The sequence below is a fragment of the Neophocaena asiaeorientalis genome, unplaced genomic scaffold (genome assembly GCF_003031525.2).
Source record: "Neophocaena asiaeorientalis asiaeorientalis breed wild unplaced genomic scaffold, Neophocaena_asiaeorientalis_V1.1 scaffold221, whole genome shotgun sequence".
NCBI lineage: Eukaryota > Metazoa > Chordata > Mammalia > Artiodactyla > Phocoenidae > Neophocaena > Neophocaena asiaeorientalis.
In genome coordinates, this window is record NW_020173766.1 from 690,302 (window position 1) to 705,283 (window position 14,982).

The following is a 14,982-nucleotide window of genomic DNA, read 5'->3' on the forward strand; positions in this document are numbered from 1 at the left end:
AACTACGCCAATAACTATGAAAGTTTTTTTTTTAAATAGTCAAAGATTTGTCCCCTAAAAAAGGCATCAGGCCCAATAAGTTTCATGTGCACAATCTACCAAACGTAAGGAACAGATAATGCTGGTGTTATATAAACTGCTCTAGGGCACAGGAAAAGACGAGAAAGCTCCTCAACATGTTTTAAGATGCTAGCATAGCAACGGCACCAAGGGTGGAACAGAAAGGAAAATTGTAGGCCAACCCAATATTGGAACAAAAATTCTAAACAAAACAGAAGAAATTTTATCCAGAGTGTATTACAGGATTTACCTAAGAAATCTACCGGAGATCTAGTCATGTGTTTCACTAAGTAAACAAATTAAATAAGAATAATCATCTTAACAGTTCACAACTGTGTCACCTGGGCCCCAAACAGTGCCTGACACAGAGGAAATTCCAAGTATCTGGGGAATGAATGAAAGAATGAAGCCAGGGTCAGCACATGCACCCTCACCATTATTGCTACTATTTCATATTGTGCTGGAGTCTCCAGCAATGAGATAGCAAAAGAAATAAATGGTGTGACTTTCAAAAAGGACAAGAGGGAGCTGTCACCATTTTAGGTGATGTGATTACCCCAAAATAAGCCAAGAGAATCAACTGAAAAACTACTGAATTTAATACACAGTTTTGCAAGATGACCAGGAATCAAGATCACTGTTTTTTTTAAATCCATCAACAGCTTTAAAATACCTAATATGCAGAATTAGAAAAAGTGTAATGGGAAAAGATACCACCCATAACAGACATAATCAAAATCTGTAAACTACTTAGAAATAAACTCAATGGTTTTCCAGACATCCATGAATAGAAGAGCTGAATGAATAGAGACATATACCACATTCCTGGTTAGGAACTCAACACTGTAAAAATGACAGTTCTCCCCAAATTATTCTGTGTATTTAAGTTCAGTTAAAATACCAATAACATTTTTAATGAAAACCGACAAACTGATTCTAAAGTTTATATGGAAGGCAAACTTTGTAGATTAGGCAATTTTTTTTTTTTAAAGAAGAGGAGAGCTTTTGCTACCATTTAACAAAACATAACATGAAGCTGACTGAAACAGTACAGCACTAGCCCAGGAATAAACAAGCAGATTAGTGGGAAATAATAAAGGTTTCAAAACCACACCCACAAATATATTAGGATTTCATTATTATAAATGTGGACATTCCAATCAGCAGGAAAGGATGGACTCTACAAGAAATACTGTCAACCGAGTTGGTTCTCCAGTTGAAAACAGAGTTAGCGCCTGACTCACACTATATATAACGGAAATTTCAAAAGGATTACAGTTACACATAAAAAATAAATTTATCAAAATATTAAAAGAAATATGTGAAGATAGTTTTATAATCTGGAGATGGAGAAGGCCAAGTTAAGCAAGCCACAAAATCCATAAAGAAAGTAAACACTGACTGACTTCATTCAGTAATAATTTTTAAAGTCTTTACAGGAAAATTACCCATATACTCCACATATTTGTAAAAGATAAGTGACAACAACTGGAGAAAATATTTGTAAAATAATTGACAAAAGCTTAATATTCAGAAAAGATAAAGACCTTCCATGAGAAAAAGATAAACAACCTAATTTCTAAAATAAGCATATGAACAGAGGATTTACTAGTGAAAAGGTATACCTTTTTTTCAATAAACACATGAAAAGACATTTTTCCAATCAAGAAAATGCAAATTAAAACAGCAATGATATAACTTTCTACCACTGGATGGGCAAAATTTTTGAAGATTAATAATATCCATTTTTAGCAAAAAGGAGAAGCGTTCATTCTTGTATACTGTAGGTGTGAATGTATACTGGTTCAGCTTTTGGGAGGAGTAAATTATATTCATCCAAAATTACTAAATTTGTGTCTACTGTGATGGTCCTCCCCTGAATCCACTCCTAGGAAGACCGCTGCAGAAATGCTTCAGACTGTGCTCTCCCCCACCCCACCCCCGAGCACGCAGGAATATGCTCATGGCAGCACTGTCACAATGCTGACAAGTCAGAAACAGCCTAAAACCTGGTGCTGGTTAAATAACATACATTACATCCACACGGTACACATGCAATAATGTAAAATTATGAATAGCTCTAGGTACTGACATAGGTTTTCAAGGCATATAGTTTTTTTTTAATGTAGGTTATTAATAATACATATATAAGATTCTATTTATTTTAAAAACCATAAAGATATTTTATTTAAGGATGCCAACAATGATTACTTCTGGGGAGGGGAGCAGCATTGGTGGTGGGGGTGAATGAGCAAGGGAGAATCTTTACATGTATTTCTGAATTTTTTTGGTAAATCACAACAAAAATTCAGACATTGCTTTTAATTGTTTTTAATTTTTAAAAAATGTAGGAGGGGGGCTTCCCTGGTGGTGCAGTGGTTGAGAGTCCACCTGCTGATGCAGGGGACACGGGTTCGTGCCCTGGTCCGGGAAGATCCCACATGCCGCGGAGCGGCTGGGCCCGTGAGCCATGGCTGCTGAGCCTGCACATCTGGAGCCTGTGCTCCGCGACGGGAGAGGCCACAACAGTGAGAGGCCCACGTACCGCAAAAAAAAAAAAAAAAAAAATGTAGGAGGGGAACTTTTATAATGTTTTTTTTTTTAATGCCATTTAAAAAAAAAAAAGAAAGCTGATTTTGGAGCACGATATGTGGGTCCTTCCTACTGTCACCTACAGTGCATGTCTCAACTGCTCTCTTACAGCATGCCCAATTTCCAGTTGAGGAAACTGATGCCTCAGGCCCAGGCCCTTTCCCAAAGCCCCAGCACAAATGATATAGCAAAAACCATCAGTCCCCACTCTGGGGAGCCTGCTGGCAGAATTAATTCCAGGAGGCCTTACCCATGCACCAACCCCCAACCCCCGGGGGCCACAGAGAAAAGAGAACAGAGCCAGCTCATGTTTGCACAGATTTAATCCCTGCTATCCTGGTCCCTAATTCCAAAGCCCTTCTAGGCCACACTTCCCTTCTCCTGGTCACTCAAAGCCTAGTCATCCACATCCTCCCCACTAGGAGGTCAAAGCAGGACCCAGTCTCCCAGGGGCCACTCTTTTCCCACCTTGATCTTTGTTGATTACAGACCCATGACCTTGGTCTAACCTTGATCTGGCCCCATTTGGCAAAGGCAAAGCACAGAGAAGAAAGGAGAAGGGAGATCGGGGTCCATCTGGGGCTGCAGCAGCCAGGACAGGAGTAGGAGCCAGGAGGAGGTGCAGGGGACTGAGAGAACCCCATTGCTTATTTGCTTCTTGATCCATTTGCTGTATTTGGTGATACGGGTGTACACTCCTGGATTATGTACTTGGGCTCAGGCCTTTTCCCAGGACAACACCCCAGCAAGAATCCATCTGCCCTTGACTTCACAAGCCAACGGACCCCCAGGGTCCCCCCTAGGCAAAGAGAGAGGAGTGATGGAGGCTCTGGACCCAGCTGGGACCCAAGGGATTGGGGGACCCAGAATGCCCACCCTCTGAGTTCTGCTTGGAAGCTTCTTTCATTCCTTGAGGATCTCACTACCTGGAGTCCTCCTTCACTCCTCAGTTGGGGATCCCATCCCAGAATATCAGGCAAAATCAAAGTCACGGGGAAGGCAGATGGGAGCAGAGCACTACCTGATGATGATGACAAAGAGGGAGGCCAAGCAAACCTCCCCCTGGGGAAATGCCCCCCACCTGGGGTCATCCCAACTGAAGGAGAGCTGCCAGAACCTCCCAGAAACTCACACAGCACAAGTTTTCTCCATAATTGGTGGCACAGATCATGCCCCCCAGGACAAGGGGGACAACGCGGGGGATGAGGGACTTCTTGCGGTAAAGCCGGTCACAAATCTTGTTGTCCATGATAAACACCTCGGCCTCCCGCAACTCTGCGGTCAGTGTGGAGTTGGCTGTGGAGGAGTCCAGTGGGGTGAGAACTGACTCCTCACTCTACTCAGCCCTGCCTATTCCCAGGGTCTTGTCTCCTCCATCCTCAGGACTCAGCCACACCCCTTCACACCTCCATGCCCTCCTTCACTTGGCCCTTCCCCCTGTGGTGTGGACCATGTTGGGCAAGCACCTTGCCCTCTAAGGCTCTATTTCAGGATCCCTTTCTCTGGGAATCTTTTGCTCCTGAACCAAGCAGCCTACAATCCAAGTTTCAATGCAACCACTCAGAAATTGAGAGCCCACCCCCATGCTGCTTCTCTCCAGCCTCTGAACTCTATACTGGCTGTGCCCTCTGCCACCTGATTGACATTCGCTCTTCCTTCAGGCATCTCAGGCAGACTCTCTGCCAAAGCTCATTCCAGATCCCTCCCGACTTGCTCTCAAGATCACCTGACAAAGTCTTTGCCTCTTTCCTTGTTAATCTGTGCTTCCACCCATACTCAGTTATGAGTTCCCTAGAGGCAGGGCATGCATTACCAGTGACAAGGGTTTGGCGTGTGGCAGATGCCTGAACATCGAAGTTTCTCAGGTGAACAAATCAGTGAGTGAGTGAATTTATGAATCCCTGACTCTGAGCTTCCGTAAGAGGCAAATGATCAGGTTTTCCTAGGACTAAATGAAGTGCCCATAGCACATGCAATGGTGTAAACCATGGCAACAGTTCCCATGTGAGGAGCAATCCTAACACATCCAAAGAACCAGGGGCCAGAGGTAACAGCCACAAGCTTCCTGAGAGACACCATGAGGGGGCTCATCAGGAGAGGCCCCAGAGGAAAGGAGTGTACCCTCTGGGGTACCACATGTCACCCCGACCCCATCCTCCTCACCTGAGAAGCGCTGTTTAACCTGGCCCCAGCCAGTCACCCAGCACTATGTCCCAACCTTCAGGTTGTAGTTGGGCTCCGGGAGGCAGATGGGCTGCACGTACCTGCTGACGACGACAGGAGTGTGAAGCTGGAGGAGGGCAACATCACCTGTGATGAAGTTCTGGCCCCAGTACTTGGGGTGCATAATGATGTCCCTCACAGGGATCAAGAGGGCCCTCATGGAGCCCGTGGGCTTCAGCTTGGAGGTGCCGAGAATCACTGAATACTCTTTTGTGCTACAGGAGACACAGAGCCCCACCTGGTAGATGTCAGGTTCTCAAGCAACACTATGCTCCTACCTCCGCCAAGGACGTTCCCCTTAGCAGAAGTCCTGCCTGATTTGCCCTGCTCACTCCATCTTGCTCATCTAGCCAGGGGGCCCTCGGAGTCAGAGATATGACTGCCTCCTCATTCATCAGTTATGCTGATTCAAGTGGCCTGGTCTATGTGCTGTGTATTTGAGTGTGCAGCTATTAGCATGCACGCGTGTTCTAATGTGTGTGAGGGGTGGGGTGTATATGGGGTGCATGCTGTTGCCCTGGTCAGGATATAGTCTTTGTTGCTTGGGGCTCCTGCCCAAGCTCAGTCCCCGGCCTCTGTGAGATCATGAGCATGACTCTTCCCTGTTCTGGACATCCCTTCCCACTCCGCCCCACGTCCCCCACTGCCACGTTGTTTCATAGAGGAAATGAGGAGTCTAGGCTGGGCCCGCTGCAGCCCTGGGTCTCCGCGGGCCACACTCACCCTTGGATGCAGTGGGCAGCAGTCACTACCCAGTCGAGATCAATGAGGGCTCCTCCACACACATGCTCGTTTTCCACTCGGAGGCTCACCTCCCAGGGCCAATGGCGTGTCACGTCCAAATTCTTCGGCCACCAGGGTTTGCCACAAGCTTCAGGAACAAGCGTGACAGGGAGATACAGTGGCCGCATAGAGGAGGATAAGAATGACTGTGACCAAGATGCCCTCCAGGGTAATTTGCATGAGGCTGTAAACTTGGGGGCTTGCTTCCATTTCAAAGAAGGGGAGACTGAAGGTGAGAGAAGAGCAGTGGCCTGCCCAAAGGCACTGAGCTGACAGAAAATGACAATGACAGAGATAAAAAGCATCAAGACAGAAACACAGAGATATGACAGGAGGAGGAGAGAGATACTGAGACACACAGGGAGCAAGCAGCACAGAACCTCAAAACAAGGGAGAAGCATAGAAGGAACCCCAGGACAGGAAATGTATTTTCTTGTGTCAGGGTAAGTCCCTAGGCCACGTTCCTGAAAGGCTATAAAGCTTTCTGTATCTCTTAGATGCAAAAGGCCTCTGTCCCCACACTACTCAGAGTCAAGAAAAGCTCCAGACTTCTAGGTCAGAAGTCTTTACACAGACCATTCAAGAAAAAGTCCCAGCATGGAGCCAACAGAGGCCTCCCACTCTGTGTAACAGCTGACACACTATCAGTTTGCAAGTAGTTCCAACAATCAAATTGTATGACTGCATGAATACGAACACAGATGCAGAAATTGTAAATAAAATATTAGCCAATATTATATTTTTTAAAATTATGCACCATGATCATGTAGAGATTGTCCTGGGGTACAAGGGTGGTCCCACAATGTAAGCGGTCTCTGTGTATTCCCCACATAAACAGTTATTTTTCTCTAAAAGAACTGTGCTTTTCTCAATAGACACAGAAAAAGGCATTTGAAAAAATCAACACAGATTTACGACTAAAAAACAAAACACTCTTAGCAAACTGGGAACAGAAAGAAAACACTTATTTATACAAGTTATATGCCACAAACCTACAGCAAACATCATATAACATTAAGAAACAGGCCAAAAATTTATACTTTCTGAAGCCAGGAATAATGATACTTTGTGGGAGGAGGACAAAGGAAATAACTGGGAGGACATAAGAGAGCTTCTGGGTGCTGGTACTGCTCTACTTTCTGACCTCGGTGGAGACTGCACAGGTGCGTTCACTGTGTGATAATTTCTTGAGCTGGACACATAATTTGTGCACTTTTTTTGCGTATGTATATAATACTTCAGTAACTGACTTTTGAAATCAATAATATTTCTCTATGCCAACCAACCTGAGTATAGCACAACTATATTCAAAATAAGATACAGTTTATAGCTAAAAATTATAAAATACCCTGAAATTAAAGTATCCAACACTAAGCAAGATTTTTGCAGTAATACATTTTAAACTCTAATGAAGGACACTGAAAATGACTGGCATAAATGGAGAAAGAGCTATTGCTTTTAAATAGAATAACTAAATATTTCAGATGTAATTTTTCCTAAAATTAATCTATAAAGTCACTTACCCAGTTAGAATTTTTAAGAAATTTGATAAACTTACTCTAAAATTGAAATAGAAAAACAAAGGTCCATAAATAGTTCCATCTTTGACAAAGCAAAGAAGAGACACTTGTCCTAGCAGATATTAAGGCACACATCAAAGCCATAGTGACAAAAACAGTGTGGTATTGACAAGGACAGACAAGTGGACCAAAAAAAAAAAGGAATAGAGAGCTTGAGATTGTTTCAGAGAATACAGGAACTTCATGTAAATAAAGCCACCACAATCAGTGAGTAAAGGATGGATTGTTGAGTAGATGGTGCTGGGAAAACTCGTTCACTATAAAAGAAATAAGAAAACCAAAACTGGATTCCTCTCTAGTAGTACTTGAAGACCTAAACATGAAAGGTAAAACCATAAAGTTAACAGCCAACCATGTGGCATGGGGTGGGAAAGGACTCTTTAAACAAAACCTCAAACCACAATCCATAAAGCATTAAACTGATTAACTTGATTACATCAAAATCAAGGATTTTTGACCCCAGGAACAAAGTTAACCGTCAGATGACAGATTAGGAGGTAATATTTGCAATATCTAAAATCAATACAAGACTTTTATTAGGAATATACAAGGAACTCCAGGAAATCAACAAGAAAAAAGAATAGACAATATGCAAAGGATAAAGACAGCCAATTTATTAAAAGAGGAAACTCAAGAAGCCAACAGCACATTGAGACATGCTCAAACTCATTAGTAATGAGAAAAATGTCAGTTAAACTAAGAAGTTGGCCTTTTCTCACCTTCTGAGATGGCCCACACTCCGTCTGGGGAGTGTGTTTCTCTCTAAATAAATCCACTTCTTACCTATCACTTTGTCTCTCACTGAATTCTTTCTGCAATGAGACATCAAGAACCTGAGCTTCATTAAGTCCTGAAACCAGCACTGTTTACAATAGCCAAGTCATGGAAGCAACCTAAATGTCCATCGACAGATGAATGGATAAAGATGTGGTACATATATACAATGGAATATTACTCAGCCATTAAAAAGAATGAAATAATGCCATTTGCAGCAACATGGATGGACCTGGAGATTATCATACTGAGTGAAAAAGGAAGACGTTTTATTTATAAGCAAGTCAAGAGAATTGATTGTGAAGATTCCTGAGGAGAAGAAAAGGGGAATGGGATCTAAAGCTCAAGTGGAAGGACAAGACATCATCTGAATGCTGATAAATGCCCTGGAAGGAGCTTAACACCAAAACATCCCCAGCAACCAACCAGGCAGCTGGCCCAGAGGAATAGGGGAGAGCTGGCAATGGAAGGCTGAGGAGGAGGAGGAGATTGACATTGATCTGACAGCACCAGAAACAGAGAAGGCTGCCCTTGCTATTCAGGGCAAGTTCCAGCGATTCCAGAAAAAGAAAAAGGATCCCAGTTCCTGAATAACCAGCCTTACCCTTCACCTTGCTCCCTTCCCTCCCCTTCTCCACAGCTCTGACTCCCATGTATCTTTGTCTCTTTGTCCCTCAAGCTTCTCATTGAGGCAAGTTCAACACTTATACATTATTTTCTCTGGCCCCTCAAGTCATCGCAGCTGCAGAGGCACAAGGAACACAGAGAAGATGAAGAATTCAACAGGCAGCCACTTCCTTAAGGGTGAAACATTTTCTCCTTGGGATGCAGCTCCTTGACCAGTACCTGTGCCTGCCCTATGAGGTTGAAGAGCAAGAGGATTTGAGGTTGAGAGAGGGACCCCTGACAATGTGGGAGTGAGGGAAAAGCCTTCAGAGTAGGGTGCCCGAGGGTGGGGCATATGCCCCGTTCCACTGGTTACAACATTCACACTTCAGGTAGCATTTTTTACCTTCACATCCTTCTCATCAGGACCTCAACTTCCCTCCTATGAGCTAAGCCACAGTGGGGACTGGAGCCTCCCTTTCCCCTGGGCAGACCTAAATCAAACTGCTCCCATGTTAGTGCATGCTCAGTAGATTAGTTCCAAGGAAGGCCGACTGGGACTGGTAGAGACAAGGAAAAGTTTCCTTCATCATCTAGTCTAGAACCATAAGGGGCAGAAGTGGAGGAGGTTCAAGGGGCCACAGGCAGGGAAATGGGAAGATTTGGGAAGGAAATCGCCAGTTGATTTGGGAAGAAGAGAAAAATGAAGGAGGAGGAGATCTCTAAGGACACAAGTTACTGCTGGTAAAGGTGTACTATATGAAGGATTCTTGGGGCTTTGTTAACCTGCCTACCTCTAACCCCTCATGCCTAGCCACCCCTAGAGGCCACAAAAACCAAGTGACCCTTGTAGCTCTCACCTGCCCCACTGTGGAGTCAGAGCAGAAGTGGAACAGCCACTCTATGTGATTTTAGCATGTTTAATAATTATGAAAACAATAAACAAAATCCTCAAGTGGGAAAAAAACCCCAAAAACTAAGAAGTCATTTTTTTGTCTATTAGATAGGCAAAAAATGTAAAAGCTGGATCATGCTAAGGGGTGGGAGGTCTGTAGCAATATATACATCTTCACAAACTGCTGGTAGGAATGCAGAGGGCTGACTCAACTGGAATATGGGCAATAGATTAAAATATGCTACCAATGTAAATTTTTGAAACTGATAACTTGTACTGTGGTTATCGAAGAGAATATTCTTAGAAAACACACACCAGAGTATTTAAAGAGCCATGCTGTATGTTACCCTCAACTGATTCTGAAAAAAATTTTGTGCGTGTGCATGTTCCTTGTACTATTTTTGCAGTCTTTTTTGTAAGTTTAAAATTATTCCCCAATAAAATGTTTTTTTAAATGGGACTGAATGAAAAGAGGAGGAAACAGAAAGAGATCTAGAGAATATGCTATTTGCGTAAGTTAGAAATACACGCACACAAAACCACAACGTGTATTTTTACAAAAACGCACACAAACAGAAAGATACACATCAAATATACAAGAAAGGCTGGGAGAAGCGTGAAGAGGGGGAATGGGGTGGGGCATGGACACAAGCAGAAATAACTAACTTACTCAACCAAACAATCCATAACAGAATTAGGGTGCACCTGTGACAAAGGACACCCGCAAACAAGCAGGAGCAACCCAAGCCTTCACCCCTGAGGTCTAAGGAAAATGACAGGAAGATCCCAGAAGACACTGCCACAGGGCCCAAGAGGCTCCATTTGCAAATGAACAGTTTAGAGCTCAAAATGTTTCTATGTGGAAAAGGATCTGCATCAGCCTCCTGGACATGCTTCCTGATGGGATGCAGCCTGGGTTGAACTTGAAGAGGTTCTGCATTCCCACAGGAGGCCCAAATACTCTTTTAATGTGCACTGTTGAGTCTGTACGTCCTGAACAGCACAGGCTGTTCTTTAGAAGGCAGGCCATTTAGACTGAATTTCTGCTTCCTATAGACCCAGAAACATTATCTCTGTGACCCTCTTCAGAACGTACCCTCCCAGGATCCAAGGTTTTCTTGAAGCAGGGGCTCACCTTACCCACCTGGTTTGGTGGTGTCTCCTTTGTAACCTGGAGGAGAAAGGGGGACAGAGATGAAGTAAGAGGTTGTAATAGGATGACAGTGAAGAGGTGCATTCTTCATTAATTAGTTAATTCATTCATTCACCAAATATTTCCCCACCTCTCACTCTGTTCCCAGCCTGGAGCCCAAGGCCAGGGGGCTGGGGGCAGGGCACAGGGGTGTACAGAGGTGTATCAGACAGATACATCCTGTATTTGCCCTTGAAGAGCAGGTTGCCCAGCAGAGGAGACATAAGCAAACACACAATCACCCATGTGCGATCAATGTGGGGACAAGGCCACAGGTGTCAGGTAAGCCCAGAAGAAGTGGTGGACAGGGAGGCTTCTAAGAAGAGGGGTTATTGTGCCAGATCTTAAGGATGAGAAGGTAAAACAGAAATGAAAAGTGATGACATTCTTTATGAAAGAAACACCATGGTGTAAGCTGGAGACTCCAGAGGATAAAGGGCAAGGCCCATGATGACAAGAAATGATGCCAGGGCAAGAAAGTCAGGGGTCATCACGAGTGCCTTCATAAGCCAGGCCAAGAAGCCTGAGTGAGACACTCTGGGAGGAGGGAGGCCAATGGAGGTGTGACATGGTCAGACTTGTATTGTGAAGGCAGTATGGAGAATAGATAGGAAGGTAACAAGACTGAACGCAGTAAGATCCCACCATAGGCTCTGCAGAACCCAGGCAAGAAATGAGGGCTGAATGAAGAAGTGGCAGTGAGAACACACTTGGTGAGCTGGATGTGGGACTGGGGGAGAAGGCTGAGTCTAGGATGACCCCCCAGTTTCTGATTTTAGAGAAGAGTGACTACTATCCACTGAGTAAGGGAACCCAGTTTATAGGAAGAAGAGGGCCTCAACTTTGGAACCCAAGGAGTTGAGATGGTTCTAGGTCATCCAGGTACAGATGTCCAGTAGGTGGCTGCACATCCATGCACATTGTTTTGTGAGGCAGCATCACATACATGGCAGCTCAATGCCCAGAGCAAGTGAGCTCACCCAGGGAGCAGTGAAGAAGGAACCCAGACAGCATCTTAGGGAACACCAATACGTCAGGGATGAACAGAGCATGGGTGGCCTGGGAGGGACACAGAAGGGCAAGGGAGTCACCCTGAGGTAGAGGAGAATTAGGAGGCATGGCCTGAGAGAAGCCAAGGGACTAGAGAAAATGGAAAAAGAGGGAGGAGCAGAAAGGTTAGGGATGTTAGGACAGAGGCATGCCAGGAATGGGCTAAGGGTTAAGTGAAAAGTGAGAAAGCACCTGAAGGAAACATGAAGTGAAAACTTATTTTGAGAAATGTGGCAGTGAGGGGAAGAGATAGGGTGAAGAAACACAGCAAGTAGAAAGGGAGAGGTAGAGATCGATGAGAGCACAGGAAGGGCCCAGAGTCCAGAGCAGGGGTGAGCAGCCTGACCTTGAACAGGAGGTCTGTCTCTGATTCCTAAGGAAAGGGGAGTGGGTGGCACTGAGTTGTCAGGTTTGGAGGGGTCCCCGGGCTGAGGGAGTCAAGGGGACAGCACCTGAGGGCATGCGTTTCCTGAGGGAAGGAAGCCGCTGCTAGAGAGGCACCCTCGGTAGGAGCTGAGGGTCTGGGAAGCAAGTGAGGTGAGGAACATTCGTCTAAGTGTTTGGAGACCATGAGTTTGGCCCGGACCGCCTACCTGGAGCGGGGTCTCCAGCAGTGCCCTGCTGCGTGGGAAGATGAGCCCTGAGGATGCCGTCAAGAGGGTGGTTCGGGTCTCAGCCGCGACATCCACGCCTCCAGGAGGAAACGCAGAGATGCCCCCCGCACCACAAGGCCCCAGGAAGCTACAGGGCTGGCGGGTCTCAGGGCGGAAGCTGAGAGCGCGGGAGTCTGGGATCCCCGGAAACGCCCTGGGAGATGCCCGGAGGGGTAGCAGAGGAGAAGGGGCTGCGGGTGGGCGCCGCGGGGCCTGTCCCGGCCTCGAGTGTGGGTTTTGGGGGGGGGTGGCGGCGTCGGGGAAGAAGGACCCAGAACGAGAGCGGCGCAGAGCAGGCGCCGCCTCACCGGAGTTCAGCATCAGCACCAGGAGGTGGCAGCTCCGGCCAGAGGGCCTCGAGGCTGCAGGCCCAGCGCTGAGGCAGGTCAACGCCCCTGAGGCGTCCGCCAGCGGCAGCAGGGACGGCTCGCAGGAACCCCGGACTCCACGACTACGTCTCCCGCACACGACGCACATGACGGAGTTCCGTCACGTGACAGCCCCTCCGACACGTGATGACGTCGCAGACCTGTGACGGTGCCCCTGGAACGCTGAACCTTCCTCTGCACTTAGCCCACCTCGTGCGGGTTCCTTGAAGATGACTGCAGAGCCCGGGGCTTGTCATTGCCTCCGTGGTGGCCAGTCCCATGGAAGTACCCCCAAGTGCCTTAAGTGGGTGACTGTCCCCCAAAACCTGGCCGGTGAAGGCACATCCAAATCCCTGGACTAGTGTTGGCACCTTGTCGCCCAGCCTCTGATCATAACCTTGTTTCCCTGGGCTTCGTGCATTGGAGAGCTTCATAATTTATATTGATTTGAGAATCTGAAAAGGTGTAGAAAGCACAAGAAAAGAACAGTAAGGCTAGGGAAACAAGGAGGATGGCTTTACAAAAGTGACATTTAAGCTGGACCTAAGATGAACAAAGAGTCTTGGGGGAGAACGCAAAGGAAAGGCATTTATCTTCTTCCACAAACCGTCAGTGGGATGGTGGAAACTGAAAGAAATAGTGGCGAATACCACCATTTCTTGGGCTTTCACAGGGTGTTTATGTAGAAGAATGTGGTCTTTGGATCTGCTCAGTGTGTCCAAGATTGGGAGATGACAACCAAGATTCCTGCTGCTCCTGTCCAGTGTGGGGGATCCAGCTCTGGGGACCACATTCCCCACGCTAGCATCTAAAGGGGTCCAGATGATGAGTTGCACCAATAGAAGGTGAGGAGAGGTTACAGATGCCACTTCCATGCCAAGGCAGTAGAGAGGAGGTTCACTTCTTTACTTGTGTTAATGCAGAGCAATGGTTCTCAAAGTGTGGTCTGCAAAGCAGCACCAGCATCACCTGGGAACTTGTTAGAGTTGTACATTCTCAGGACCCACCCCAGACTTATAGGATTGAAAACTCTGGGAGTAGAATCAGTGATCTGTAGTTTAACAAGCCCTCCAGGGAATTCTGAGGTAGGTAAGCATGAACCACAGGGTTCAGTGGAGCTATAAGACGGAGAAAAGCCACCTGCTGATCAAGAACACCTGATAGGGATGATACAGGAACAAGAAGTTAAATTTATTTTTAACCCATAAATACTCAGTGGCTTCTTTTTTAAAAATTTATTTTATTGAAGTAGAGTCGATTGACAATGTTGTGTTAGTTTCTACAGTACAGCAAAGTGATTCAGTTATATAAGTATAGATATTCTTTTTCACATTCTTTTCCATTATGGTTTATCACAGAATATTGAATATAGTTCCCTGTGCTATACAATAGGACCTTATTGTTTATCCATTCTATATATAATAGTTTGCATCTGCTAATCCCAAACTCCCAATCCATCCCTCTCCCTCCCCACCTGGGCAACCACAAATCTGTTCTCTATGTCTGTGAGCCTGTTTCTGTTTCGTAGATAAGTTCATTTGTGTCATATTTTAGATTCCACATATAAGTGATATCATATGGTATTTGTCTTTCTCTTTCTGACTTACTTCACTTAGTATGGTAATCTCTAGGTCCATCCATGTTGCTGCAAATGGCATTGTTCCATTCTTTTTTATGGCTGAGTGGTATTCCTTTATATATATGTACCACATCTTTATCCATTCATCTGTCAATGGATATTTAGGTTGTTTCCATGTCTTGGCTATTGTGAATAGTGCTGCTCTTGACATAGGGGATGCGTGTATCTTTTTTTTTTTGGCTGCATTGGGTCTTCATTGCTGCGCGCAGGCTTTCTCTAGTTGCAGCGAGTGGAGGCTACTCTTCGTTGCAGTGCACGGGCTTCTCATTGTGGTGGTTTGTCTCATTGCAGAGCATGGGCTCTAGGCGCACGGGCTTCAGTAGTTGTGGCACGTGGGCTCAGTAGTTGTGGCTCACGGGCTCTAGAGCACAGGCTCAGTAGTTGCGGCACATGGGTTTAGTTGCTCCATTGCATGTGAGATCTTTCCGGACCAGGGATCGAACCCGTGTCCCTTGCAATGGCAGGCGGATTCTTAACCACTGTGCCACCAGGGAAGTGCGCATGTATCTTTTATAATTATAGTTTTGTCCAGATATATGTCCAGAAGTGGGACTGCTGAATGATATG

The 14,982-nt window shown here is 45.7% G+C and overlaps 2 protein-coding genes across 2 annotated transcripts; one reads left to right on the forward strand and one right to left on the reverse strand.

Moving 5' to 3' along the window:
• Positions 1-3,156: 3,156 nt before the first annotated feature.
• LOC112403777 (serine protease 45-like) lies at positions 3,157-12,885 on the reverse strand. The gene is given in 6 exon segments (XM_024751431.1): positions 3,157-3,479; positions 3,787-3,948; positions 4,816-5,090; positions 5,599-5,746; positions 10,658-10,684; positions 12,717-12,885. Coding segments are annotated over 6 exon segments (1,104 nt in total).
• On the forward strand, positions 8,394-8,602 carry LOC112403742 (Purkinje cell protein 4-like protein 1). The gene is given in 2 exon segments (XM_024751349.1): positions 8,394-8,475; positions 8,478-8,602. Coding segments are annotated over 2 exon segments (207 nt in total).
• Positions 12,886-14,982: the final 2,097 nt, after the last annotated feature.